At 44.5% G+C, this 18924-nt stretch overlaps 2 protein-coding genes across 9 annotated transcripts in view; both read left to right on the top strand.

Moving 5' to 3' along the window:
* Positions 1-8793, top strand: part of DCUN1D2 (defective in cullin neddylation 1 domain containing 2) — a 35151-nt gene extending 26358 nt beyond the window's left edge. For all 6 annotated transcript variants that reach the window (XM_045821680.1, XM_045821681.1, XM_045821682.1 and 3 more), the window contains exons 5-7: positions 3528-3610; positions 5247-5343; positions 6777-8793. In XM_045821680.1, the coding sequence (XP_045677636.1) occupies positions 3528-3610; positions 5247-5343; positions 6777-6856 (260 nt within the window). In that variant the 3' untranslated portion in view covers positions 6857-8793. The remainder of the gene's footprint in view (positions 1-3527; positions 3611-5246; positions 5344-6776) is intronic.
* Positions 8794-10980: 2187 nt separating this feature from the next.
* ADPRHL1 (ADP-ribosylhydrolase like 1) overlaps positions 10981-18924 on the top strand; it is a 49730-nt gene continuing 41786 nt past the window's right edge. The window contains exons 1-2 of one of the 3 annotated variants that reach the window (XM_045821525.1): positions 10981-11423; positions 16431-16595. In XM_045821525.1, the coding sequence (XP_045677481.1) occupies positions 11210-11423; positions 16431-16595 (379 nt within the window). In that variant the 5' untranslated portion in view covers positions 10981-11209. The remainder of the gene's footprint in view (positions 11424-16430; positions 16596-18924) is intronic. The other 2 variants (XM_045821526.1, XM_045821527.1) reach the window with 2 other exon arrangements.

Genomic DNA, 18924 nt, shown 5'->3' with positions numbered 1-18924 from the left:
GACAAGTAGAAGAAATAAAATGTATCCAAATTGGAAAGGAAGAAGTAAAGGTGTCATTATTTGCAGATGACATAATACTGTACATAGAGAACCCTAAAGATTCTACCCAGAAACTACTAGAACTAATCAATGAATTCTGTAAAATAGCAGGACACAAAATTAATAATCAGAAATCAGTTGCATTTTTATATGCCAATAATGAACTGTCAAAAAAGGAAATTAAGAAAACAATCCCATTTGCAATTGTTTCAAAAAGAATCAAATGCCGAGGAATAAATTTAACCAAGAATGTAAAAGAACTATATTCAGAAAATTATAAGATACTGAGGAAAGAAATTGAAGAAGATATAAATAAGTGGAAGCACATACCATGTTCATGGATAGAAATGATTAACATCATTAAAATGTCCATACTACCCAAAGCAATCTATAGATTCAACACAATTCATATCAAGATTTCAATGTCATATTTCACAGGACTGGAATAAATATTTCAAAAATTTATGTGGAACCACAAAAGATCCCAAATAGCAAGAGCAATCTTGAGAAAAAACAAAGTTGAAGGAATCATGCTACCTAATATCAAACTATACTATAAGGCCACAGTAATCCAAACAGCATGGTACTAGCAAAATAAAAAACCCAAACAGATATATAGATCAATGGAACAGAAGAGAGAGCCCAGAAATAAGCCCATAACTTTTTAGTCAATTAATATTTGACAGAGGAAGCAAGCACATACAATAGGATAAAGATAGTTTATTCAATAAATGATGTTGTGAAGATTGGACAGAATATGTGCAGAAAAATGAAACAAAACCACTTTCTTACACCACACACAAGAATAAATTAAAAATGGATTAAAGACTTAAATGTTAAGACTTGAAACCGTAGAAAACACAGGCAGTAAAATCTTGGACATTGCTCATAGCAATGTTTTTCTTCTGTTATATCTCCTCAGACAAGGGAAACAAAAGAAAAAATAAACAAATGGGACTACATCAAACTAAAAAGTTTTTGCACAGCAAAGGAAAACATCAACAAAATTATAAGACAACCATGGAATGGGACAACATATTCTCCAATGCATCTGATAAGGAGTTAATATGGAAAATTTATAAAGAACTTATAAAACTCAATACAAAAAAAAAATCCAATTTAAAAATGGGCAAAGGACCCAAATAGAAACTTCTCCAAAGAGGACATACAGATGGCCAGTAGACATATGAGAAGATTCTCAACATCACTAGTCATCAGAGAAATGCAAATAAAACCACAATGAGATACCATCTCACACCTGTCAGAATTGCTATCATCAATAAATCAACAAACAAGTGCAGGCGAGGATGTGGAGAAAGGGGAACCCTTTTGCACTGTTGGTGGGAATGGAGATTGCTGCAGCCACTGTGGAAAGCAGTATGGAGACACCTCAAAAAACTAAAAATGCAACAGCCTTATGACCTAGCAATTTTACTTCTGGGAATTTATCTGAAGAAACCCAAAACACTAATTTGACAGAATATAAGCACCCCTATGTTCATTGCAGTGTTCTTTACAATAACCAAGATTTGGAAGCAGCCTAAGTGTCCATCGGTAGATGAGTGGATAAAACAACCATGGTACATTTACATAATGTATTACTACTCTGCCATAAAACAGAAGAAAACTTATCCTTTGCAACAGCATGTATGAACCTGGAGAACATTATGCTAAGTGAAATCAGCCTGTCAGAGAAAGACAAGTACCATATGATTTCATTTGTATGTGGGATCTAATGAACAAATTGAACTAACAAGCAGAATACAGGCAGACTCAGCGAGAGCTGCATGACAGCTCTGGAGGCGGGGTGAGGGGGTGGAGGGATCAAGCAAAAAAGAAAAAGGACTCATAAACATGGACAACAGTTTGGTAATTGTGGGGGAGTGGGAGTGGGTGGAGGTAGCAGAGGGGATAAGGGGGATAAATGGTAATGAAAAATATACAGTTAAAAAAGCATACAAATCAGGAACTTCATAGATTTCTAGGACCAAACTAATCCAAAAGTAACTGGATTAAATGTCTGCCATAAAACTATTTTTCTTTCCCTCCCAGGTTTACCTCCATTTCTCAGTTGTGAGACTTTTCATCATTAAGATGAGTTGAGTATAGATTTCAATTAACGTTCTTTCTAAGTGATCAGGATGTAGACTTAGCAGGACAAGACTAATCATCTTAGCATTATACTGTGGGTCCCATAGGCAAGGGTCAGTGAGCCTTTCCATACTGTTGGTTCTGTGAAACTTTCTGACCATTTCTTTCTTCTGATTAAGACTCCAGGGTATTTAAGGCTAAGAAAATCTATAATGTACTTTAAACACATTGGGAATGTAGGCAATTTATTCAAAATTGGTCGCTATTCATGCATCTCTTTTGATTATCCAATTTTAATAATGATTGACCCTGGAAATCTCAGGTTAGAGCTGTAACTTTAATAATTTTTGTCCAGGTGGGACCAAACAAGATTTAGGTGAAAATCTTTCAGTATTTTGCATTTAAAATAATCTGTCAGCTTAATATTTTTTTTCTGCTTTTCACATTGTTTATCTGACATACATATATGAACATATAATTAGGAAATTATTTCATTGTAACTGTTCTTTTACTATCTAAAAATGGTGAGCACTATGCAACATTAAAGGTTGTCAACTTCAAAAAGTAAACTTCTTGGCCTCTTCTTTATATACTTTTTATGTCAAGTGTGTGGAAAGAAATAGATATTGAATTTCTGGTGAGCAGAGAATGAATCTCAGTACTCCAATAATTATGTATTGGGGATAATATTCTAACACAGCCCTACCACTCAGGGTTCATATTACACTAAGACACCATCTTAACACTGAGCCCTGCAACATAGGTCTGTATGGAAGGAGTGAAATAATCACCCCCTTCCAGCCAGGAGAAAAAAGAGGACATGGACTTTGATTAATAACCGTCTCGTTTTTTAACTATCCTTACATCAGCGTATGCGTCAACTATGCCTTGAGAAGTTCACAGCCCTTACAAAACTTGTATGATTTACTCTGGATTCAGAGTCTGTTTTAGTTTTTACAGCAGCAAGGCAAGTCTATTTGAAAAACAGTATGTCACTCCCTTTCTAAACAAGTTGTTTTAACTTGTAGTTCATCACTTAGAAAGCATGTTGGCCTACCTTTCAAAAAATAAGTTATGCATTAATAGTATCTGGGTTGGTTCAGGTTTAAAGAGAGCCTGATATATATGAAAATGAGAGTCTTCAAAAATTATTCATTAGGGAATAATTGTTTACATGTTCTAATAACAATACACAAATCCCTTTTCAAAGACATTTGCCCAGAGTTATAAAAATAGATTACACGTAATTTCAGGAACACTTCTGAAAAAATTAAGCATCATAATACTCTTGGGTGAGAGTGCTGAATTTTTTTAAGTGAATACAAGTGTGCTAAGAAATGATCTTTTCTTGTGAAGAAATTGGGATTTATTAACTGCTCTTTCTCTCTTTTTGCCAGATTTAGACATGGCCGTTGCATATTGGAATTTAGTATTATCTGGAAGGTTTAAGTTTTTAGATCTTTGGAACACTTTTTTATTGGTAAGTGCCCTCCTGCTTCTCGCCGTGTGTGCCCAGGGGAAGGGTGGTCCGCAGGTTGTGCGGCTGTACATCTTATCTAACCAAAGTATTTCTCGTGGGCACGGTGGTGAATGGAAGTGCTATGCAGGGATCACCAGGTAGCCGGCAAGTTGCCGCACAGTTTTGCTCCCTAGAGCGCCGCAGGCTCTGAGTTTCAGGCAGGGCTGCTCCGAGGCTGACTTCAAAAGTGGCTCCTTCTAGGCTGGGGTCTAAGACGATAGATTGTGTCGTCATCCGGTGGAACCCTGCCATGGCGTGTGGGTTCATAGTTTGACACCATTTAAAGTGTGTTTTATGGCATCTAGAAGGAAAGGAGGGCACAGCTGGCCCTTCAGGAGAGTTCATCTGTGCTGCAGGCGGACGTCCCAGTCATGCTGGGCCTTCCTCACTAGGCAGCTCCTCGTAGCGTGAAGTCAAGGAAGCCAGGGCGGCTGTGGGCTCTTTGAAGCACAAGAACACATCCTGACCCCAAAACAGACCATTGTGACAGCAGGTGTGCCCAGACCTCCCTTGTTGGTTCAGTCCGTGAACGAGAGAGCAGCCCTCACCTGACTGAGGACGAGCCCCTACACTGAGAACAGCTGTCTTTCAAGGCCCTCCTTGAAGAAGCGTGATGATGCCTGCATTCAACTTAGTCACTACAGGTCATGTTTCTCGTTTCACCACTTACTATTTTCCACGGCCAGTAACCTCCCTTGCAGGCATTCCCTGGAGAACTTGCACATGCGTGCTCAATGACAGCGTTCTTGCATCACTGTAACAGCAACGCTGGGACCAACCTGTGTCCATCAGCAGCAGAGTGGAGAGCAACTCGGAGTATAAATGCAGCGGTGTACAGCTGAAGAGAATGAAAATGAGTCAACCTGGATTCACACTCGTTAGGCTGGACACATTCCAAACAGTGTCGAGTGGAACAAAACCAAGTCCAGCAGACTGCATAGGACTTGGTAGTAGTTACACAAATGTTTTTAAATGTGAGACAAGCTTCTAAGTTGTTTGTGCACTTGTACACATGCACCGCGTACAAGGACAGGCATGAGAATGATATGGCTGATCAGGAGGATGAGTACCTCTGTAAGAGGACAGAGCAGGAGGAGAAAGGTTCAGGCGCTGCAGGTTTGCTTCTGCAGCTGGATGGTGAACAACAGATCAGAGCTGTTATATTCTCCATATTTTTGGCATATCTGAAATATTGAAGAACAGATATTTATAGCAAATTGTCCCAGTATACTGCAAAAACTACCTAGTATATAGAAAAATGTATATATCAAAATACAACTTGTCTGTTGCCTTGCATTGTTTCTTAAATTGGTTTGGGATTAGGTAAAGAGATTAAAAATGATGCCCTTGTATTTGACTGAAACGGGAGTTTATAATCTTTGCATTTTACATGTTTTGTTTTTAAATAAATTTTCTTTCTATATTTGTACATTGGCACTATGTAGCTCTTAACATTTATCCAAAGCACTATTTTTAACTTTTAACAATTCTTATGATATTTCTCATCAAATTATGTACTGAAGTAACTAGATCTCTAGAACACCTGAGAGTTACGTCTCTATCTTAAATCCGGTGGTTTTTTTCTCTTATGTATTAGGAACATCACAAAAGGTCGATCCCAAGGGACACTTGGAACCTCCTGCTAGATTTTGGAAATATGATTGCAGACGATATGTCTAACTACGACGAAGAAGGTACGAGAAGTGGAAGCTGTAGTCAGATGAGCGCCAGCAATGCTGATACGTGTGCTGACTTTTCCTGCCTCTGGCGCGCAGGACAGTGATAGTGACGTAGACACTGGGTCAGATGGGCCCAGAGTGTAGGACAGTTGACAACACAGAGCCTGGAGTCAGATGGGACCTGGCTGACTCCTGGCTCTGCCCCACTGGTGAAATGGCGGTGGTGATGACCATAATAGTATTCCCTTCATTATGTCTTATGAATCACACCGAAGAAAAATAGTGCCTCATGTTTATTTAACTCAAGAAGACAATTCTCTCCACTGGGGCAGTTTAAAAATGGACATGCAGAGAGCCTCGTAGCAGAACCACAGACCTAGACAGGAGTTTGGCAAAGGCCTGCCCCCATCCGCTGCCTCAGGTCTTCAGGCTGCTCAAGCCTGTTGGGAGATGGCAGCTTGCATTTCCTTCCATGAACGTGATCGCACGTGTAGTAGCCCTCACTGCCAGATAGTTCAGGACGCTCATTCGGGGAACCTTTGAACACCTGCTGTGCAGTGGACGCCTTGCTACACTTGGAAAGGGGCGCTCACTCTCCAGACCCCCACTCACTGCCAGCTTTCTTAGTGTCCAGTTAGGAGGTGGCTTCCTCTGGGCCATCCTCCTCATCACTCTTCTTTGTTCTAGAAAGTGAAGGCGCTTTAGCAACAGCGCTCAGCACCCTGGGGGTAACCAGCAGTGTAAATGTCTGTGTCTCTGTGTCCTCAGCACTCCACACCCTCCCTAGCACAGAGTGGGCAGCTGGTCAGTGTGCTGACCTAGTGGGTGAATAGTTGTCTTCAGACAGAAGCCCCGCTTTCAGGAGCTTTAGCTACGGTGGGTGAGACAAGGCACACTTACATATAAAGGAGCCAAAATATAAAGGAGTGGGTGTATGCTGGCCCCAGGGTGGTGTGTGAGTATCATGGGCAGTTAGGGTATTATGCCCTATTGAGCTGAGTATCATGAGCCACTTGGATTGGGCCAGTTTGGGGGAGGGACACAGCTCAGGGAGAAAACAGCACCCCTAGTGGAGGAAAGTGGCTGTGTCTCACCTGAGAGGGCAAAGGGTCCTCTACCTGGGTTCCAACCGCCTGGTGCAGCAGTGAGGGCCCTGAGGCTGCAGTGGGAACACATGAGCCAGCTGGCCCCACTGCTGTCGTCCTCAGGGGGGCCACACCCGCTCACACACACGCACACCACTATCTGCCAGTCCCTGGTCGGGCTCAAGCAGAAGGAATGGGTAACTTCAGCAGTCAAGCAAAGCACAGTGTGTAGAAACTAAACATCATTTGAGTTTTTGAACTCTAAGTGTTGGGTTATGAAAAAAAAAAAAGTGCTTTAAATTTAAAAAAATATTGCTTTAAAATGTAAATTGTTTTTTAAAAAATCTGTTTGTTTTTCTTTAGGAGCATGGCCTGTTCTTATAGATGATTTTGTGGAATACGCACGGCCAGTAGTCACAGGTAGTAAACACAGCCCTTTCTAGGCAGAAAATGAAAATGGCTTAGGATTGTGAAATGAACTGCAACCTGCAAGGAGACATTTCGGTCAATTTCTGTGCACACATGTCGCTGATTTCAGAAGTCATCCTTGACCAGTCATCTCTGCTTAAAGAAAACGGTGGCTGAATTTGGAAACCGTGAGGAGATCAGAAGACAGATGCTCGGGGGCGTGTGGAGATGGGTCTCGTACCTGTTGCTTCGGGAGGTTTCTGCATGATTCACACAGTGGTGGAGGAGCACCGAGAGCCTGTTTGCAGGACTGCAGCGTGCACCGTTAATTCATGACTTCAGGTGAACACCAGCAGCTACCACACTCCACTAAACTAGATTGTAATTACACTTTAAAAAAGTACTTGTGCCCTTGGTAGGATGTTGTATTTTTATAAAAGTCAAAGCTGTTTAAAATGTGCCCAAAAGAAAATGATCTTGTTGTGGATTCTAACATTTTTTTAAACTTGGTGCCAGGAATTCAAGATTTATATTTTTTGAATTATTGAATATCTAGATTTACCAGATCTATTTTTGTTTTAATTTTCTCTAGATGTTCATCTGAAAATCGTTCTATAGTTTTTAATAGCCATTACAGTTTCCACAGCGGTGGCACGTGTAGTACGTGAAATTCCAGGAAAGTTTTATTTTAAACTGCTTACAAGTCAGCAGGTCTATTTTACTTTTAATGATGTCATTTGAACTTCCTAAGAAGTTTCGTAAAGTATGTTTTTTTAAAAGAAAAGTATTTTATTACACTTAAGATGACATTTTCTGTGAAAAATATTTCTTTTATGAATGATGAATTGTAGAGTAAAAATTGAGTTGGTTCCTTTCCACTGTCCATAGTATCCACAATGTCCACTCTCCAGCCCTTTGTGTGGTTGTACGCATTCGGAAGCTGAAACTAAAATACTTATCATTGTCCAAAACAAAAGCCAAATTGGAAACCTTCATCTCATTTGCAAGCGGAAGTCTGTCTTTGCATCACGTTGCCATCTGATTTTCCTGGTGTTTGCCTTGTCAAGGAGGACCGTCCAGGGCAGCACAGAGATAGGTAGATTGCTTGTCCGAAGGCGATGTACCTGTTCTACTTTGGGAAAAGCTCTGTGTCGAGTTTTGAAAAATCACTGTGTGGACCCTACCTCATATTTGAAAAGATCTTCCCGTCACAAGTGTGCCTGCTGTACTGCCTGTAACCCGGTTTATCAGACAAATAAATTGGGTAATTTTGGGACAGAGCAAGTTCACTTCAGATTTCCTGTAAACAGAAAGTGTGCCTAAAATGTGTCGTTTTGATTTGACTTCCAAAAATGTGATTCATTCAGTGTTTTAGGAAGCACCCATGCACATTAAGTTTGTGTGTACTTGCTATATGTGAACTATCTACACTTTTGAATAGAAATCTTTCAAAGAGCTTAGCAGGCCGTGGAGGGTTGGAAAGGGGGCTGAGGCCTGGAGACCGCAGGCTAGGCTGGGTCATTGGCCTGTAATTGGGTCCTCTCCCAGTCTTCCACTTCCATGTCTAAAAAAAAAAAAAGCAAGGCCATCTCTATCTGTAAGTCTGTGATTTTAAGAGAGCATTTATTTTATATAATAAAAGCTAGCTTTAATAAAAAACCTCAACAAATTTAAAGCATCCTTCAAGGCTTCATGTATTCTTGACATGTAAGTGTTCTGCTCAGAGATTATAGAACTTGGATAATCCTGTATAAATTATAGAGGTCTGCAACACTTTTATTCTTAAGATTTAAAGTTATATAAGGAAAATGTCCTATGGACTTGTTTATCAATAGATATCAAAACATTAGAATTGGACAAAGGCTCTTCAAAAAATTGTGCATTTCCTTTCTTCTATTATATACATTTAAATCATGCATGCTATGAAAGTGCTAAGAATTTGGAAACATTAAAATAAATTATTTTTCTCTGATGTTGTGGTATACTTTTAATTGTATTCTTGGTTGTTCCTATACTCACCACTAGATGTCAGGGTTTTGATCTTGTCTTGGGACTGACAGGAAAGCCACCCTTATAGCACAGTGACATTCCCACCTTGTGTCTAGCCTGCCAACGTAGTTAAATGATCATGTCCCAAAATTAACAGCTTCAGTCATTTACTTTTCTTTTTAAGTGTCACACAGTGTGCTAAATGTGATTATCTCTATGTGAAAAAGTATTTATCTCATACAGCCCTTGAATTGATAGGAATTATGTAACCAGAATACACTAAAAAGCAAGCTATAAATATATTGAAAATAGCCCTGGCTGGTGTGGCCCAGTAGATTGAGTGCCAGCCTGCAAACCCAAGGGACGCCAGTTCGATTCCCAGTCAGGGCACGTGCCTGGGTTGCGGGCCAGGTTTCCAGTAAGGGGTACATGCGAGGCAACCACACATTGATGTTTCTCTCCCTCTCTCTCTCCTCCCGTACCCTCTCTCTAAAAATAAATAAATTCTTAAGAAGTATAAATCGAAAATACACAAATTAACCAAACATAATAGGTTTAATAAATATATGTTATTTTTACCTTCATAGAGTACCTGCCAAGAATTTCTGGAATAGATGTTGTTATTGCTCTTTAACTGGTAACATAATACATTTCATTGTGTTACTTTAACTCAGAAGTTTAAGCATAATATTATATACATATCTCAGACTTCAGGCTCCACGGAGGCAGGGTAGGTTTTCTCTGTTAGTTGTTATATTCATAGTTGGTGGCACACAGGCAGGGCTCCATAAATATTGAACAAATGAGTGAGCGCATCTCTCTTCTTCCTATTGGCTGACATAGGGCAGATAGTATGGAGTTGCTTCTAGCATCTTCAATAAAGGTTTCTGCTGCCTCGGAATTAGCAAAGGAGACTAGCCCTAGACTGCACCTCTGCCCCCAACAATACATCTTTCTGGCGAGCAATGCTGTTCCACCTGCAGTGGGAGTTGTCCGAATACAGGGCTGCTGCTGTCTGTCTTGTCCAGCAACCCAGAACCGTCTGTATTGATTTTGAAGGACTATTTGCTTCAGGATCTCTCAGAACTGTGCTAGCTAGAATAACATTCCAGGACCTGGTTTTTAACAAGGGCTGTTAAAATACTCCATGTTCATTGAAATGCATCTTAGCATCTTGTTATTATTGAAAGAAATTCTCTTTTTTGCAGATGTGTTTCTTAAGTCCAGGTGTGCCGCCCTCCTACTTCTGGGATGGTGTGTGCCCAGGTCCTGGGGAGCAAGGGGGAAGCGTGGGGACACTGTCACTCTCCAGGGCCTGGGGGACAGTGAGGTGGACTGCTTTCCTAACTTCTTGTCTCAAATCGAGATCCCTGGTTGACACATGCCACCTCCCCCAGCCTCTTCAGGCCTTTGCACATTCTCATTGTGAGTCAACGAATCAACGGGGTGTTTAAATACACAAAGCTGATGGCACCATCAGGATCCCACTGCGGGGCTTTGTGCTCTGCTCATGTGCTTTGCAATCTAACGTCTGGTTCTGTGGACGGCCTTCTGTTGAACTTCACACTGTGAGAACACGTCATAATCTCTCACACTGGAGCTAGACGTGCTCTCTTTCCCTACACTTTGCATTTTCTCAGTTTTCTATCATAAGCACATTTTTATAATTAAAAAAGACTTTCCAAAAAATAAAACCATGATGGATGAATCTCCACATTATGCTAAATAAAAGAAAAAGGCCACATAATGCATAATTCCATTTAAAGCTCCAGACAATGCAGAAGTTAGGGACAGAAAGCAGAGGACTGGTTGCGGGGTGAGGGGGGTGGGTTGCGGTGTGGGGAGCAGGGAGCAGACAGGCAAAGGGGCCTTTGGAGTGACAGACTTTCAAAACGGGTCTGCGGGGAAAGTCGCACAGCGGCGCCCCTTCACCCGAACTCATCAGACCCGGCGCTGATCCTGGGTGGATTTCGTGGTGTGTGAATGACACCTGAAGGCCTTAGAAATGCGTGCATTCTTCCAGAACACCGTGACAAGATGCACTACTTAAAAGTTGATGCTTTGCGAGAGCGCGCCTGGGGTGGGTCTGGGCGCTGCCCGGAGGTGCTGGAAAAGCCTGCAGCCTCTTGGTGGAAGAGCTCCTGTCTCCAGACGCAGAGGGAAGCTGATACTCCACGTGGCTGTTCAGACAGCGCCGCGAGCCGCGGGGTCCAGAAAGGTTTTCTCATTGGTGCCACCTGCAGACCGAAAAGTAGTGCCTGGCCATTTGAGGAGGCTCTTCACAGCGACACAATGACCAGAAGAGAGGTCAGCGGGGTGGACTGAAGGCGGCCACTGCCGCGAAGCAACAAAGGCTGGGCGTGCTCCGAGGCCGGGAGGGCGGAGGAGCCACCTCGGCGATGGAGAAGTTTCAGGCCGCGATGTTGCTAGGAAGCGTCGGAGACGCCCTGGGTTACCGAAACGCCCGCAAGGAGAACAGCGCTGCAGGCGCGAAGATCCAGGAGGAGCTGCAGAAGCTCGGGGGGCTGGACCACCTCGCGCTCTCACCGGAGAAATGGCCTGTGAGTGACAACACCATCATGCACTTGGCGACGGCCGGGGCCCTCACCACAGGTAAGGCTCGGCCCCTGTGCCCCTTGGGGTGTCGCTGACCCCGCGGTCTTGCCCTGAGCACTGGAGTTTTGAAAGCGAGGGCCTCTCCGCCACGGTGTCACCCGGCGCCAATGCTAAAAGTGGAGATTTAATGTACACCAGTGTCCCTCAGCAAATCGGACATGCCACAGATCATGTTTCTCATGCAGGCTTTCTGGACGACAGTATTATTTCACTCTGTGTATCTTCAGAGTCAGTTTCTTAAACAGGGACTTTTCGTTTGTCTGTGAAGTGCTCGCTACCCCGAGCCCTCTGTCCCTGGATCTAAATTCAGTTAAATCTCTCACTTTGGGGCTGTTTGGGTGAGGGCTCAACTTTTCAGGGCAGGTAGTAATTACGCCTTAGCCTGAATTTACTTCAAAAGAATATAAAGTAATAAGCCAGTTTGGAAATTTGGACAAATTAAGATAATATTGTTTGGGGATTACAGCTAAATTACAAATGAATTAGAGTTAAAATACCAGCTACTGAAATATGATTTAGCTTGGATAGTTGCTTATACATAAATATTTCCTAAGCAAATGCTATAAAATTGGTTGAATTTGGGAAATGGGGAAGCAAAGTTTCTTGAAATATCCTTTGAATAGCAAGTTGATTTTAGGATCAACAAGTTTTTGCATGGATTTCAGACAAACCTGTATAAATATGTAACATAATTTTCCCACAAGTTACTTGCTTTTTAAAAATCTGTGTTAATAATATGTTGCTGCAAAATTAAAATCTGAGGGTGACTCTTAAATCAATGAAACCTCACTTGTGAGCTTACCTCACCATTCCAAGTGTCTGTATGAGCATGCTCAGTTTAGTTCTGCGGTCATTGCACAAGAATGTGATCTACTTTGTGACCGGTTCCTAAATAGCTAGGGACAGAGCTAAAGCACCATAGATAAGATAAAGTGTCACAGCGTGTTGAAAATGGTGAAGCATCTTTCTGAGTCTACACAGCTAGGACATCCAAATAGTTCCTGTCTGATGCTTTCAAGAAGATTCCCGTGGGTTTTGTGTTCAATAGTGCTAAGTGGCATTCCAGTGGCCCAAAGCAGCAATGCCGACTGCCCAGGAACCTGCTGGACAGAGAGCGTGGCTTTTGAAACAAAACCACGGCTCGTCTTAGCTGCACACAGGTGGTCATCACTCTTAAACTTTGCTTCCTTTTTGTCTGCCTGATTGATGCTGTGCGCACACGGTCCAAGGTCCACGTGTCCTCTATGCTTGCCCTCATCTCCGTTAGCACGTCAGTAAGTTTCTGTGAACGGCAGAATCCACAACATGTCTCTGTCCTGGGTGGTTACCCCTAGGACAGCATCCAGCACCGGTGGGGCACTCCTGACCATAATGTGCTCTCTGAGGTTAGATAGAGTCAAGTCCTCTTGGCAGAAATGCGGCCTCATCTACTTTCAAGGTGAAATGTACGCATTTAAGAGGATTATGGATTCGGGGACATTGTTTGTAAGGAGGATGATGAGTTGCCTCTACGTGACCACAGCCACCAGCTGTGGGAAGCGTGTAGCTGCTGTACCTGGCAGCACCCTCTGGCCCGTGGGTCACGAGAGGGAATTCAAGAAGACCTTGCCCTGTAGCTCCGTTAGTTGGAGTGCTGTCCCCATCCACCAAGGCTGCGGCTTTGATCCCTGGTCAGGGCACGTACAAGAATCAACCAGTGAATGCATAAACAAGTGGAGCAAGAAATCTGTGTTTCTCTCTCTTCCTCCCTCTAAAATCAATTTTTAAAAAAAGAAGAAGAAGACAGCTGCCGCCTTGCATCGTACTCCTTCAAAACCTCAAGCGAGCATATTTTTTTCAATTCATAAAAATCTAAGTTGAAATTTAATTTAGGGTTAGTTTTCAAACAGTCCATTTTTTTTCTTTAAGTAACAAATTGTAGCCTGTAGAAGGATCTGAGCTAACTCCAACATGGCACCAATTATGTGCCAGATGTTGCTCTAACTTCACATCGTTGTACCATCATCTAATCTTCACACCCCCAAAGGCTGGCGGCATTACTGCAGTTTGTTTGATAAGGGAGCTTATTCACAGACAGGTTAAATAACTTCCACTATGCTACACAGCCTTGTGGGTGTCAGATTAGGGGCTGGAACCCAAACAAACTGGCCCCAGTGCCCGTGTTCTCACGCACTGTCCCCACCACCTGAGGTCCCTGCACATGAAAACATTTCAAGGATCCCAATGAATAGTGGTTTGTCAACATGTTTTTCAAAGAGAGGCAAATTTTCACATAGTGGAACTACATCTTGGCATACTTAAGCAATTCACTAATAAGTGCCTAAGCTGATAAACCATGTAGCTGTGTGGCCTGCTGAACCACCATTCTGCTATAGAGCGAGTGTGATGAACAAGGTCAGGTGCAGCCCTTGTGACGTCCTACTATTGGGCGTGTCTCTGAAAAGGACAGTGGTAAATGAAAGCAGACATTGACTAGGCAGAGGAAGTAGCTAATACCCCACAGGATAGGTTGGTAATCCAGTATATACAGTTTATGAGCAAAGAGCTCATTAGACACACATTTGCCAAAGGCTCCCTTGCGTGTGTGGTCCTTGCCAACCACCGGAAGATGCAGGCTTCTCTCTAGGGGCTCCGGCGCGTGACATTCCTAGTTCTCCACTGTTTCTCACCAGAAAACCATGTTCCCTCTCCGAGCCTTACTTCCGGGGGACAATTCTTCCGTCACAGGGTTGTGCGAAGATTCAATGGGACAGCAGAAGTTATTACGGGAAGGTGGCTCGTGGAAACACAGTTAATGTCAGTCTTTTCCCCATGCCTTACGCATCTGAGGGCCAGCAGCTCCAAAGGTCATGGCCAAGCGAAGTCCCCCTGTCACTGTTGCTGTGGGAGACAAACGAGGGAGAGGGAGTAGGAGGCCCCCGGGGACAGCAGCAAACGCCACCCGTGCGTCCGTGACCTGCAGGGGAACGAGGGGCCTGACCCAGGTGCGAGCAGACAAGGCCCGTCCAGACTCACCTCTTTCCTCCTCTTTCTCCTCCGATGTCTCCCCGATGACGACATTTCGAAAAGTTGACATTTTTTTTACAAAGTAGCTTGGTATTGGTACTGTGACTTTTCTTCATCATGAGATCAGTTGGGAGACTTACAGGGGATTTTATGAGCCGATTTGTCTTCAGAAGACTGGGTAGGTAAGTTAGAGAAGAAATTAACCATGTTGCACAGTGTGGGGAGATTCAGGTGAGAGGGCCCAAGGCTCTGCAGCTTTGAAAACTCTGTTTCTGCTTTAAATTCCAACCTGAAACCAGTGTAAGGCTTGGAGTTGTCATTTTGTTTCTAAGGAGTGTTTTTTCTTAATAAAAGGATGTGATTCCAGAATAAAAGGAATTATTTCTGGAGACCCTGGGAGGGGGAGGCTCATTAACCCTGGACTGAGTCACGGAAGGCTGTTGGTAATGGCAGCACCGGCGACAGGCCCAGACACACCCCAGAGGCTCACTCTCCCAGCCAAAGGTTACTCATTCCGGCAGGGTCACCCAAGGAACACCCCCTGTGTGACCAGCAGGACTCATTCCTCCCAATCAAGGTCTTTCCACAGCCTCTCTGTCCCCCTCAGAACTGGGGCGATGCAGGAGCAGTGGGTGGGGCCTCGTGGGCCTCCCCTTGCTGTTACGAGATCGAAGAAGGGGACAAAAGAACTTAGAGCCACTCTCTCACCAGGTCCTATCTCCAAAGGGTCACAACTCTAGGATATGAGGGTGCCACCTGCTAGAACCACTGCCAGGACTGAGCCTTTCATCCTGGAGTAGGGAGGGGTTTGCCAAGCATGCTTCTGATCTCTCCACCCCTGTGTGTTGGGACCCCGGCTCCGACGTGGCCTAACAAAGGCTGTAGTCAGGTCATGGGAAGGTCAGTGGGTTTTGATGCCAACAGCGCTCCACTGCCTGCTCTGGGCGCAGGGTGGCCAACAGCTGGTCTCTCACCCCTCCCCCACACATCCCCAAAGATGAGAATCCACCTCCAAAGAGAGGAGGGCCAGTAGCTGGCTCCTGATGGGGGCCTGCAGTGCAGCATTTAGCACAGACAAGTTGCTGGGGGCTGTGAGCTGCATCGGTTCGGGCACCCTGGGCCTGCCTGCCTCGCCTAGCGCAGCAGCCCCTCCACTGTCCCAGTCCTGCTCTCCGGTATTACCAAGCACCTTGGATGCCAGTTTGGGAGGGTGTGTGGCCTCCACCCACCATGCTGTGGATTAATTTAGTGGCAAAAATGCTCGGGCTCTGCAATCAAAATCCATCTACCAGCTCTGGCCTTGGGCAAGTCACATAACCTCACTGAGCTTTATCTGGAAAAATAACAGTAGGACAACTAAGAGCCTGGCAATGTCATGAGAGGATTTCACCAGATCATCCAAGGTGTAGTGCGGGGCAGACGGCAGGCGGCCCATGCGCATTGGCCCCTCTGTCCTCTGTGCCCTGTGACCTCGGAGGGACTTGAGGCCACACTTGTGCCCAGGACACCTTCACACAGTGGGGAATGCAGTTTGCTTTGGGACGATGCCTGGGAGCATTGGCAGCCTCGTCGGTGTGGAAGAAGGGCATAGCAGGTGGGAGAGACCTGGCTCCCCGTGCCGTAGCCACGGGTCCTTAAAGCCCCAGGAACAGGCAGATTTCAGTCTTTCGTCCTCACACGGACAGAACAGCTGGCAGTGTGTGAGCATTGCGGCTTTTCCTAGACTCCATATGTAACTAGAATAGGAAATACAACGACAAACTATAAAGTCTGGAATTTAGGTGCAATCTGAAGCAAATTATTTGTCTGCTTGTCAAATTTCTCTAGTAGCCGGGGCTGTGTGTGATGGATCACTAAAATCTCCTCCTCTCTCAGTGACTTGGAGACATAATGTTTGCTGTCACTTCCATTGTCACTGCTGTGTTGGGGGCTAGGAGGCAGGCGCCCCTCCCACTCCCCAGACGCCCCTCACGCTCCCTCTGGCCCTTCCTTCCTCAGACTACTGGTGTCTGGATGACCTGTACCGGGAGATGGTGAAGCGCTATGTGGAAGTCCTCGAGAAGCTTCCAGAACATCGAGCAGACCCAGCTACCATTGAAGGCTGCTCACAGCTGAAGCCGGATAACTATCTCCTCGCCTGGCACACACCTTTCAACGAGAAGGGTGAGGGGAAGCTTGCTTTTCCCTCTAAAGCTGCATGCTAGGAAACCACCCCAGGGCACTAACCCATGGGTCTCCCCACCGATGGGCTGCCTCGCAGGCCTGCGCGAGTTGAGAGGGATTTACCAGGGTTTGTAGGGCACAGTGATGCTTGGAGAGCCAGCTCACAGCACGGACTCTGTTGAGGGGACGCCAGTTTCCCGGCAGTTTGTCACCGGTCCCTGGTGTATTTTAAGAAATATTTTCCACTGCTTTCCCTTTAAGTTTGTAAAAAAAAAAAAATTGCCAGAACATCAGGGAAAACATACACCACCTGCATACATGTCTGTTTCCGCAATAATTTCACAGGTTTATGGGTGATGTATTTAGATAACCACAGTCTCTGTCTCCAGGGTCTCAGCTCCTGGGGGTCCAGACTGGCCCCTCTGGGTTTATGCTGAAAGATAACATCCAATCAAATAAAGTCAATAAATCAAAACTGATGGAACCTGACAGTCGTTAGAGTTATCAGACAAGGATATAAAATAGTATGTATTCTGAGGGGTAGAGGAAGAAGGGGGCAAGTAGGGGAAGGGTCTAGCCAAGGAGCATGCACGGATGACCCATGGACATGGACAGTAGGGTGAGGATTGACTGTGGGGGGGGTGCGTTCTGGGGGCAGGGGCAGGTGAGGGGAGGGCAATGGGGTAAAGTTGGGACAACCGTAATAGAACAACAGTAAAATTTACAAAAATTGTATGTATTCTAAATTTCAAAAACTTACATAGACACATGGAGGTGTAAAAAAGACCTAAGTTCCATTTCTATAGAGAAACATTACAATGTCTGAGTTTAAAAATACATTGGCTGAGATGAACAGTTTAGACATTCGTAAGAAAAGAGTAGTGAGTTTGAAGGCCCAGCAAAAATACTATCCAAAACGGGGCCCACAGAGAAGAAAGAATCCCCAAATACCAAAAGAACACTAGTGAGCCATGGGACAACTTAAAGCGATCTAATACACCTGTGACTGGAGCCCTTAACAGAGAAGGAGGACAGGGGAAACAAAGATTTCAAGAAATAGGGGACAAATGTTTCCAAATTGGATCAAAACTGGAAACTCATAGATCCAAGGAACTCAATAAATTCTAAGCCCCCCCAAACATAAACCCATGAAGAAAATGACACCAAGGCATACAGCAGTCAAATCACTCAAAACTGATACTCACATCAATACAGATAGTCAAGACAGGGTGAGGACAATAGCAGAGCTCTTAACAGAAGCAACATAAAGAGGACATAGCAAGCAATGTCATTCCAGTGTGGAAAGAAATAATTTCAACTTAGAATCCTACCCCCAGACAAAAGATCTTTCAGAACCAAGGCCTAGCGGCCCTCTTCAGGTGAACAGCAACTGGAGAATCCATCACCAGCAGAGTCACACCACCAGGGGTGCTCACAGAAGTCAGACAGGCAGAGGGGGGAACGGCAAATGGAAATAAGGACCTGCACAAAGGCATGGAGACAGATGGAAATGGTAACCACATATGATTATTTAACATGTTATTAAAGTGTCTCTAGAAGAAAATTGACTTTAACAAATCATAACAATGTACTGCAAGGTTTATAAATTGCATGTAAGCAAATGTGTGACACAGCAGCACAAAGGCTGGGAGTGGAGAGACAGAGGTGTTCCATCGTAAGGAGGTGTACAAGGTGTGAAGCGGTACGAAATCACATGGAGACAGACTACACTAGGTTAACGATCTATACTATAAGCCCAAAGCAACCACTAGAATAACAAAATAGTTATGATTAGTAAGCCAACAAAAGATTTGAAATGGAATCATTTTAACGATATTTGCTGGGGATGCAGCCATTGTGAAACTGGTGCCGGCCCCTCGGTTTGCCCAGTCAGTGCCCTGAGCTGGAACATTTCCCTGTGTAGAGACCAGGTATAGAGCTATCACTCACCCCAGAGTCTTCTCCTGAACAAGTCTTCCCCTGTTCTGGGTTCTCCGTGAACTTCCCGTACTGCTTAAGCGGGAGTGCCATATGGCACACAACCAGCCCCGCCAGTGCATCTGCCCTGTGGGGAGAGAGGAGGTGTTCACCTGCAGCGCAAGGGAGCGTGTGGTCCATGGCCCTGCCTTGGCTTCAGGAGGGACCCGCCAGCTCTGGAAGACCAGAGCATACTACTAAGTCGAATCTTGCTGTGTGGCTTCTCCTTTCTGTGAGGGATGCCTTGTTCCAACCCATGCCCACGTGTTCAAAGTCAACCTTGGTGACTCTGAACCTGTAGAAGGCACAGTGGGAGGAGGACAGTAAGACCCCCTTTCTGGGGGTGCCACTT

Source organism: Phyllostomus hastatus, unplaced genomic scaffold, assembly GCF_019186645.2.
Source record: "Phyllostomus hastatus isolate PE091 unplaced genomic scaffold, TTU_PhHast_1.1 phas_scaffold_46, whole genome shotgun sequence".
Taxonomy (NCBI): Eukaryota; Metazoa; Chordata; class Mammalia; order Chiroptera; family Phyllostomidae; genus Phyllostomus; species Phyllostomus hastatus.
Note: the sequence above shows the minus strand (reverse complement) of the source record. Positions and strands in the feature narration are given on the sequence as shown.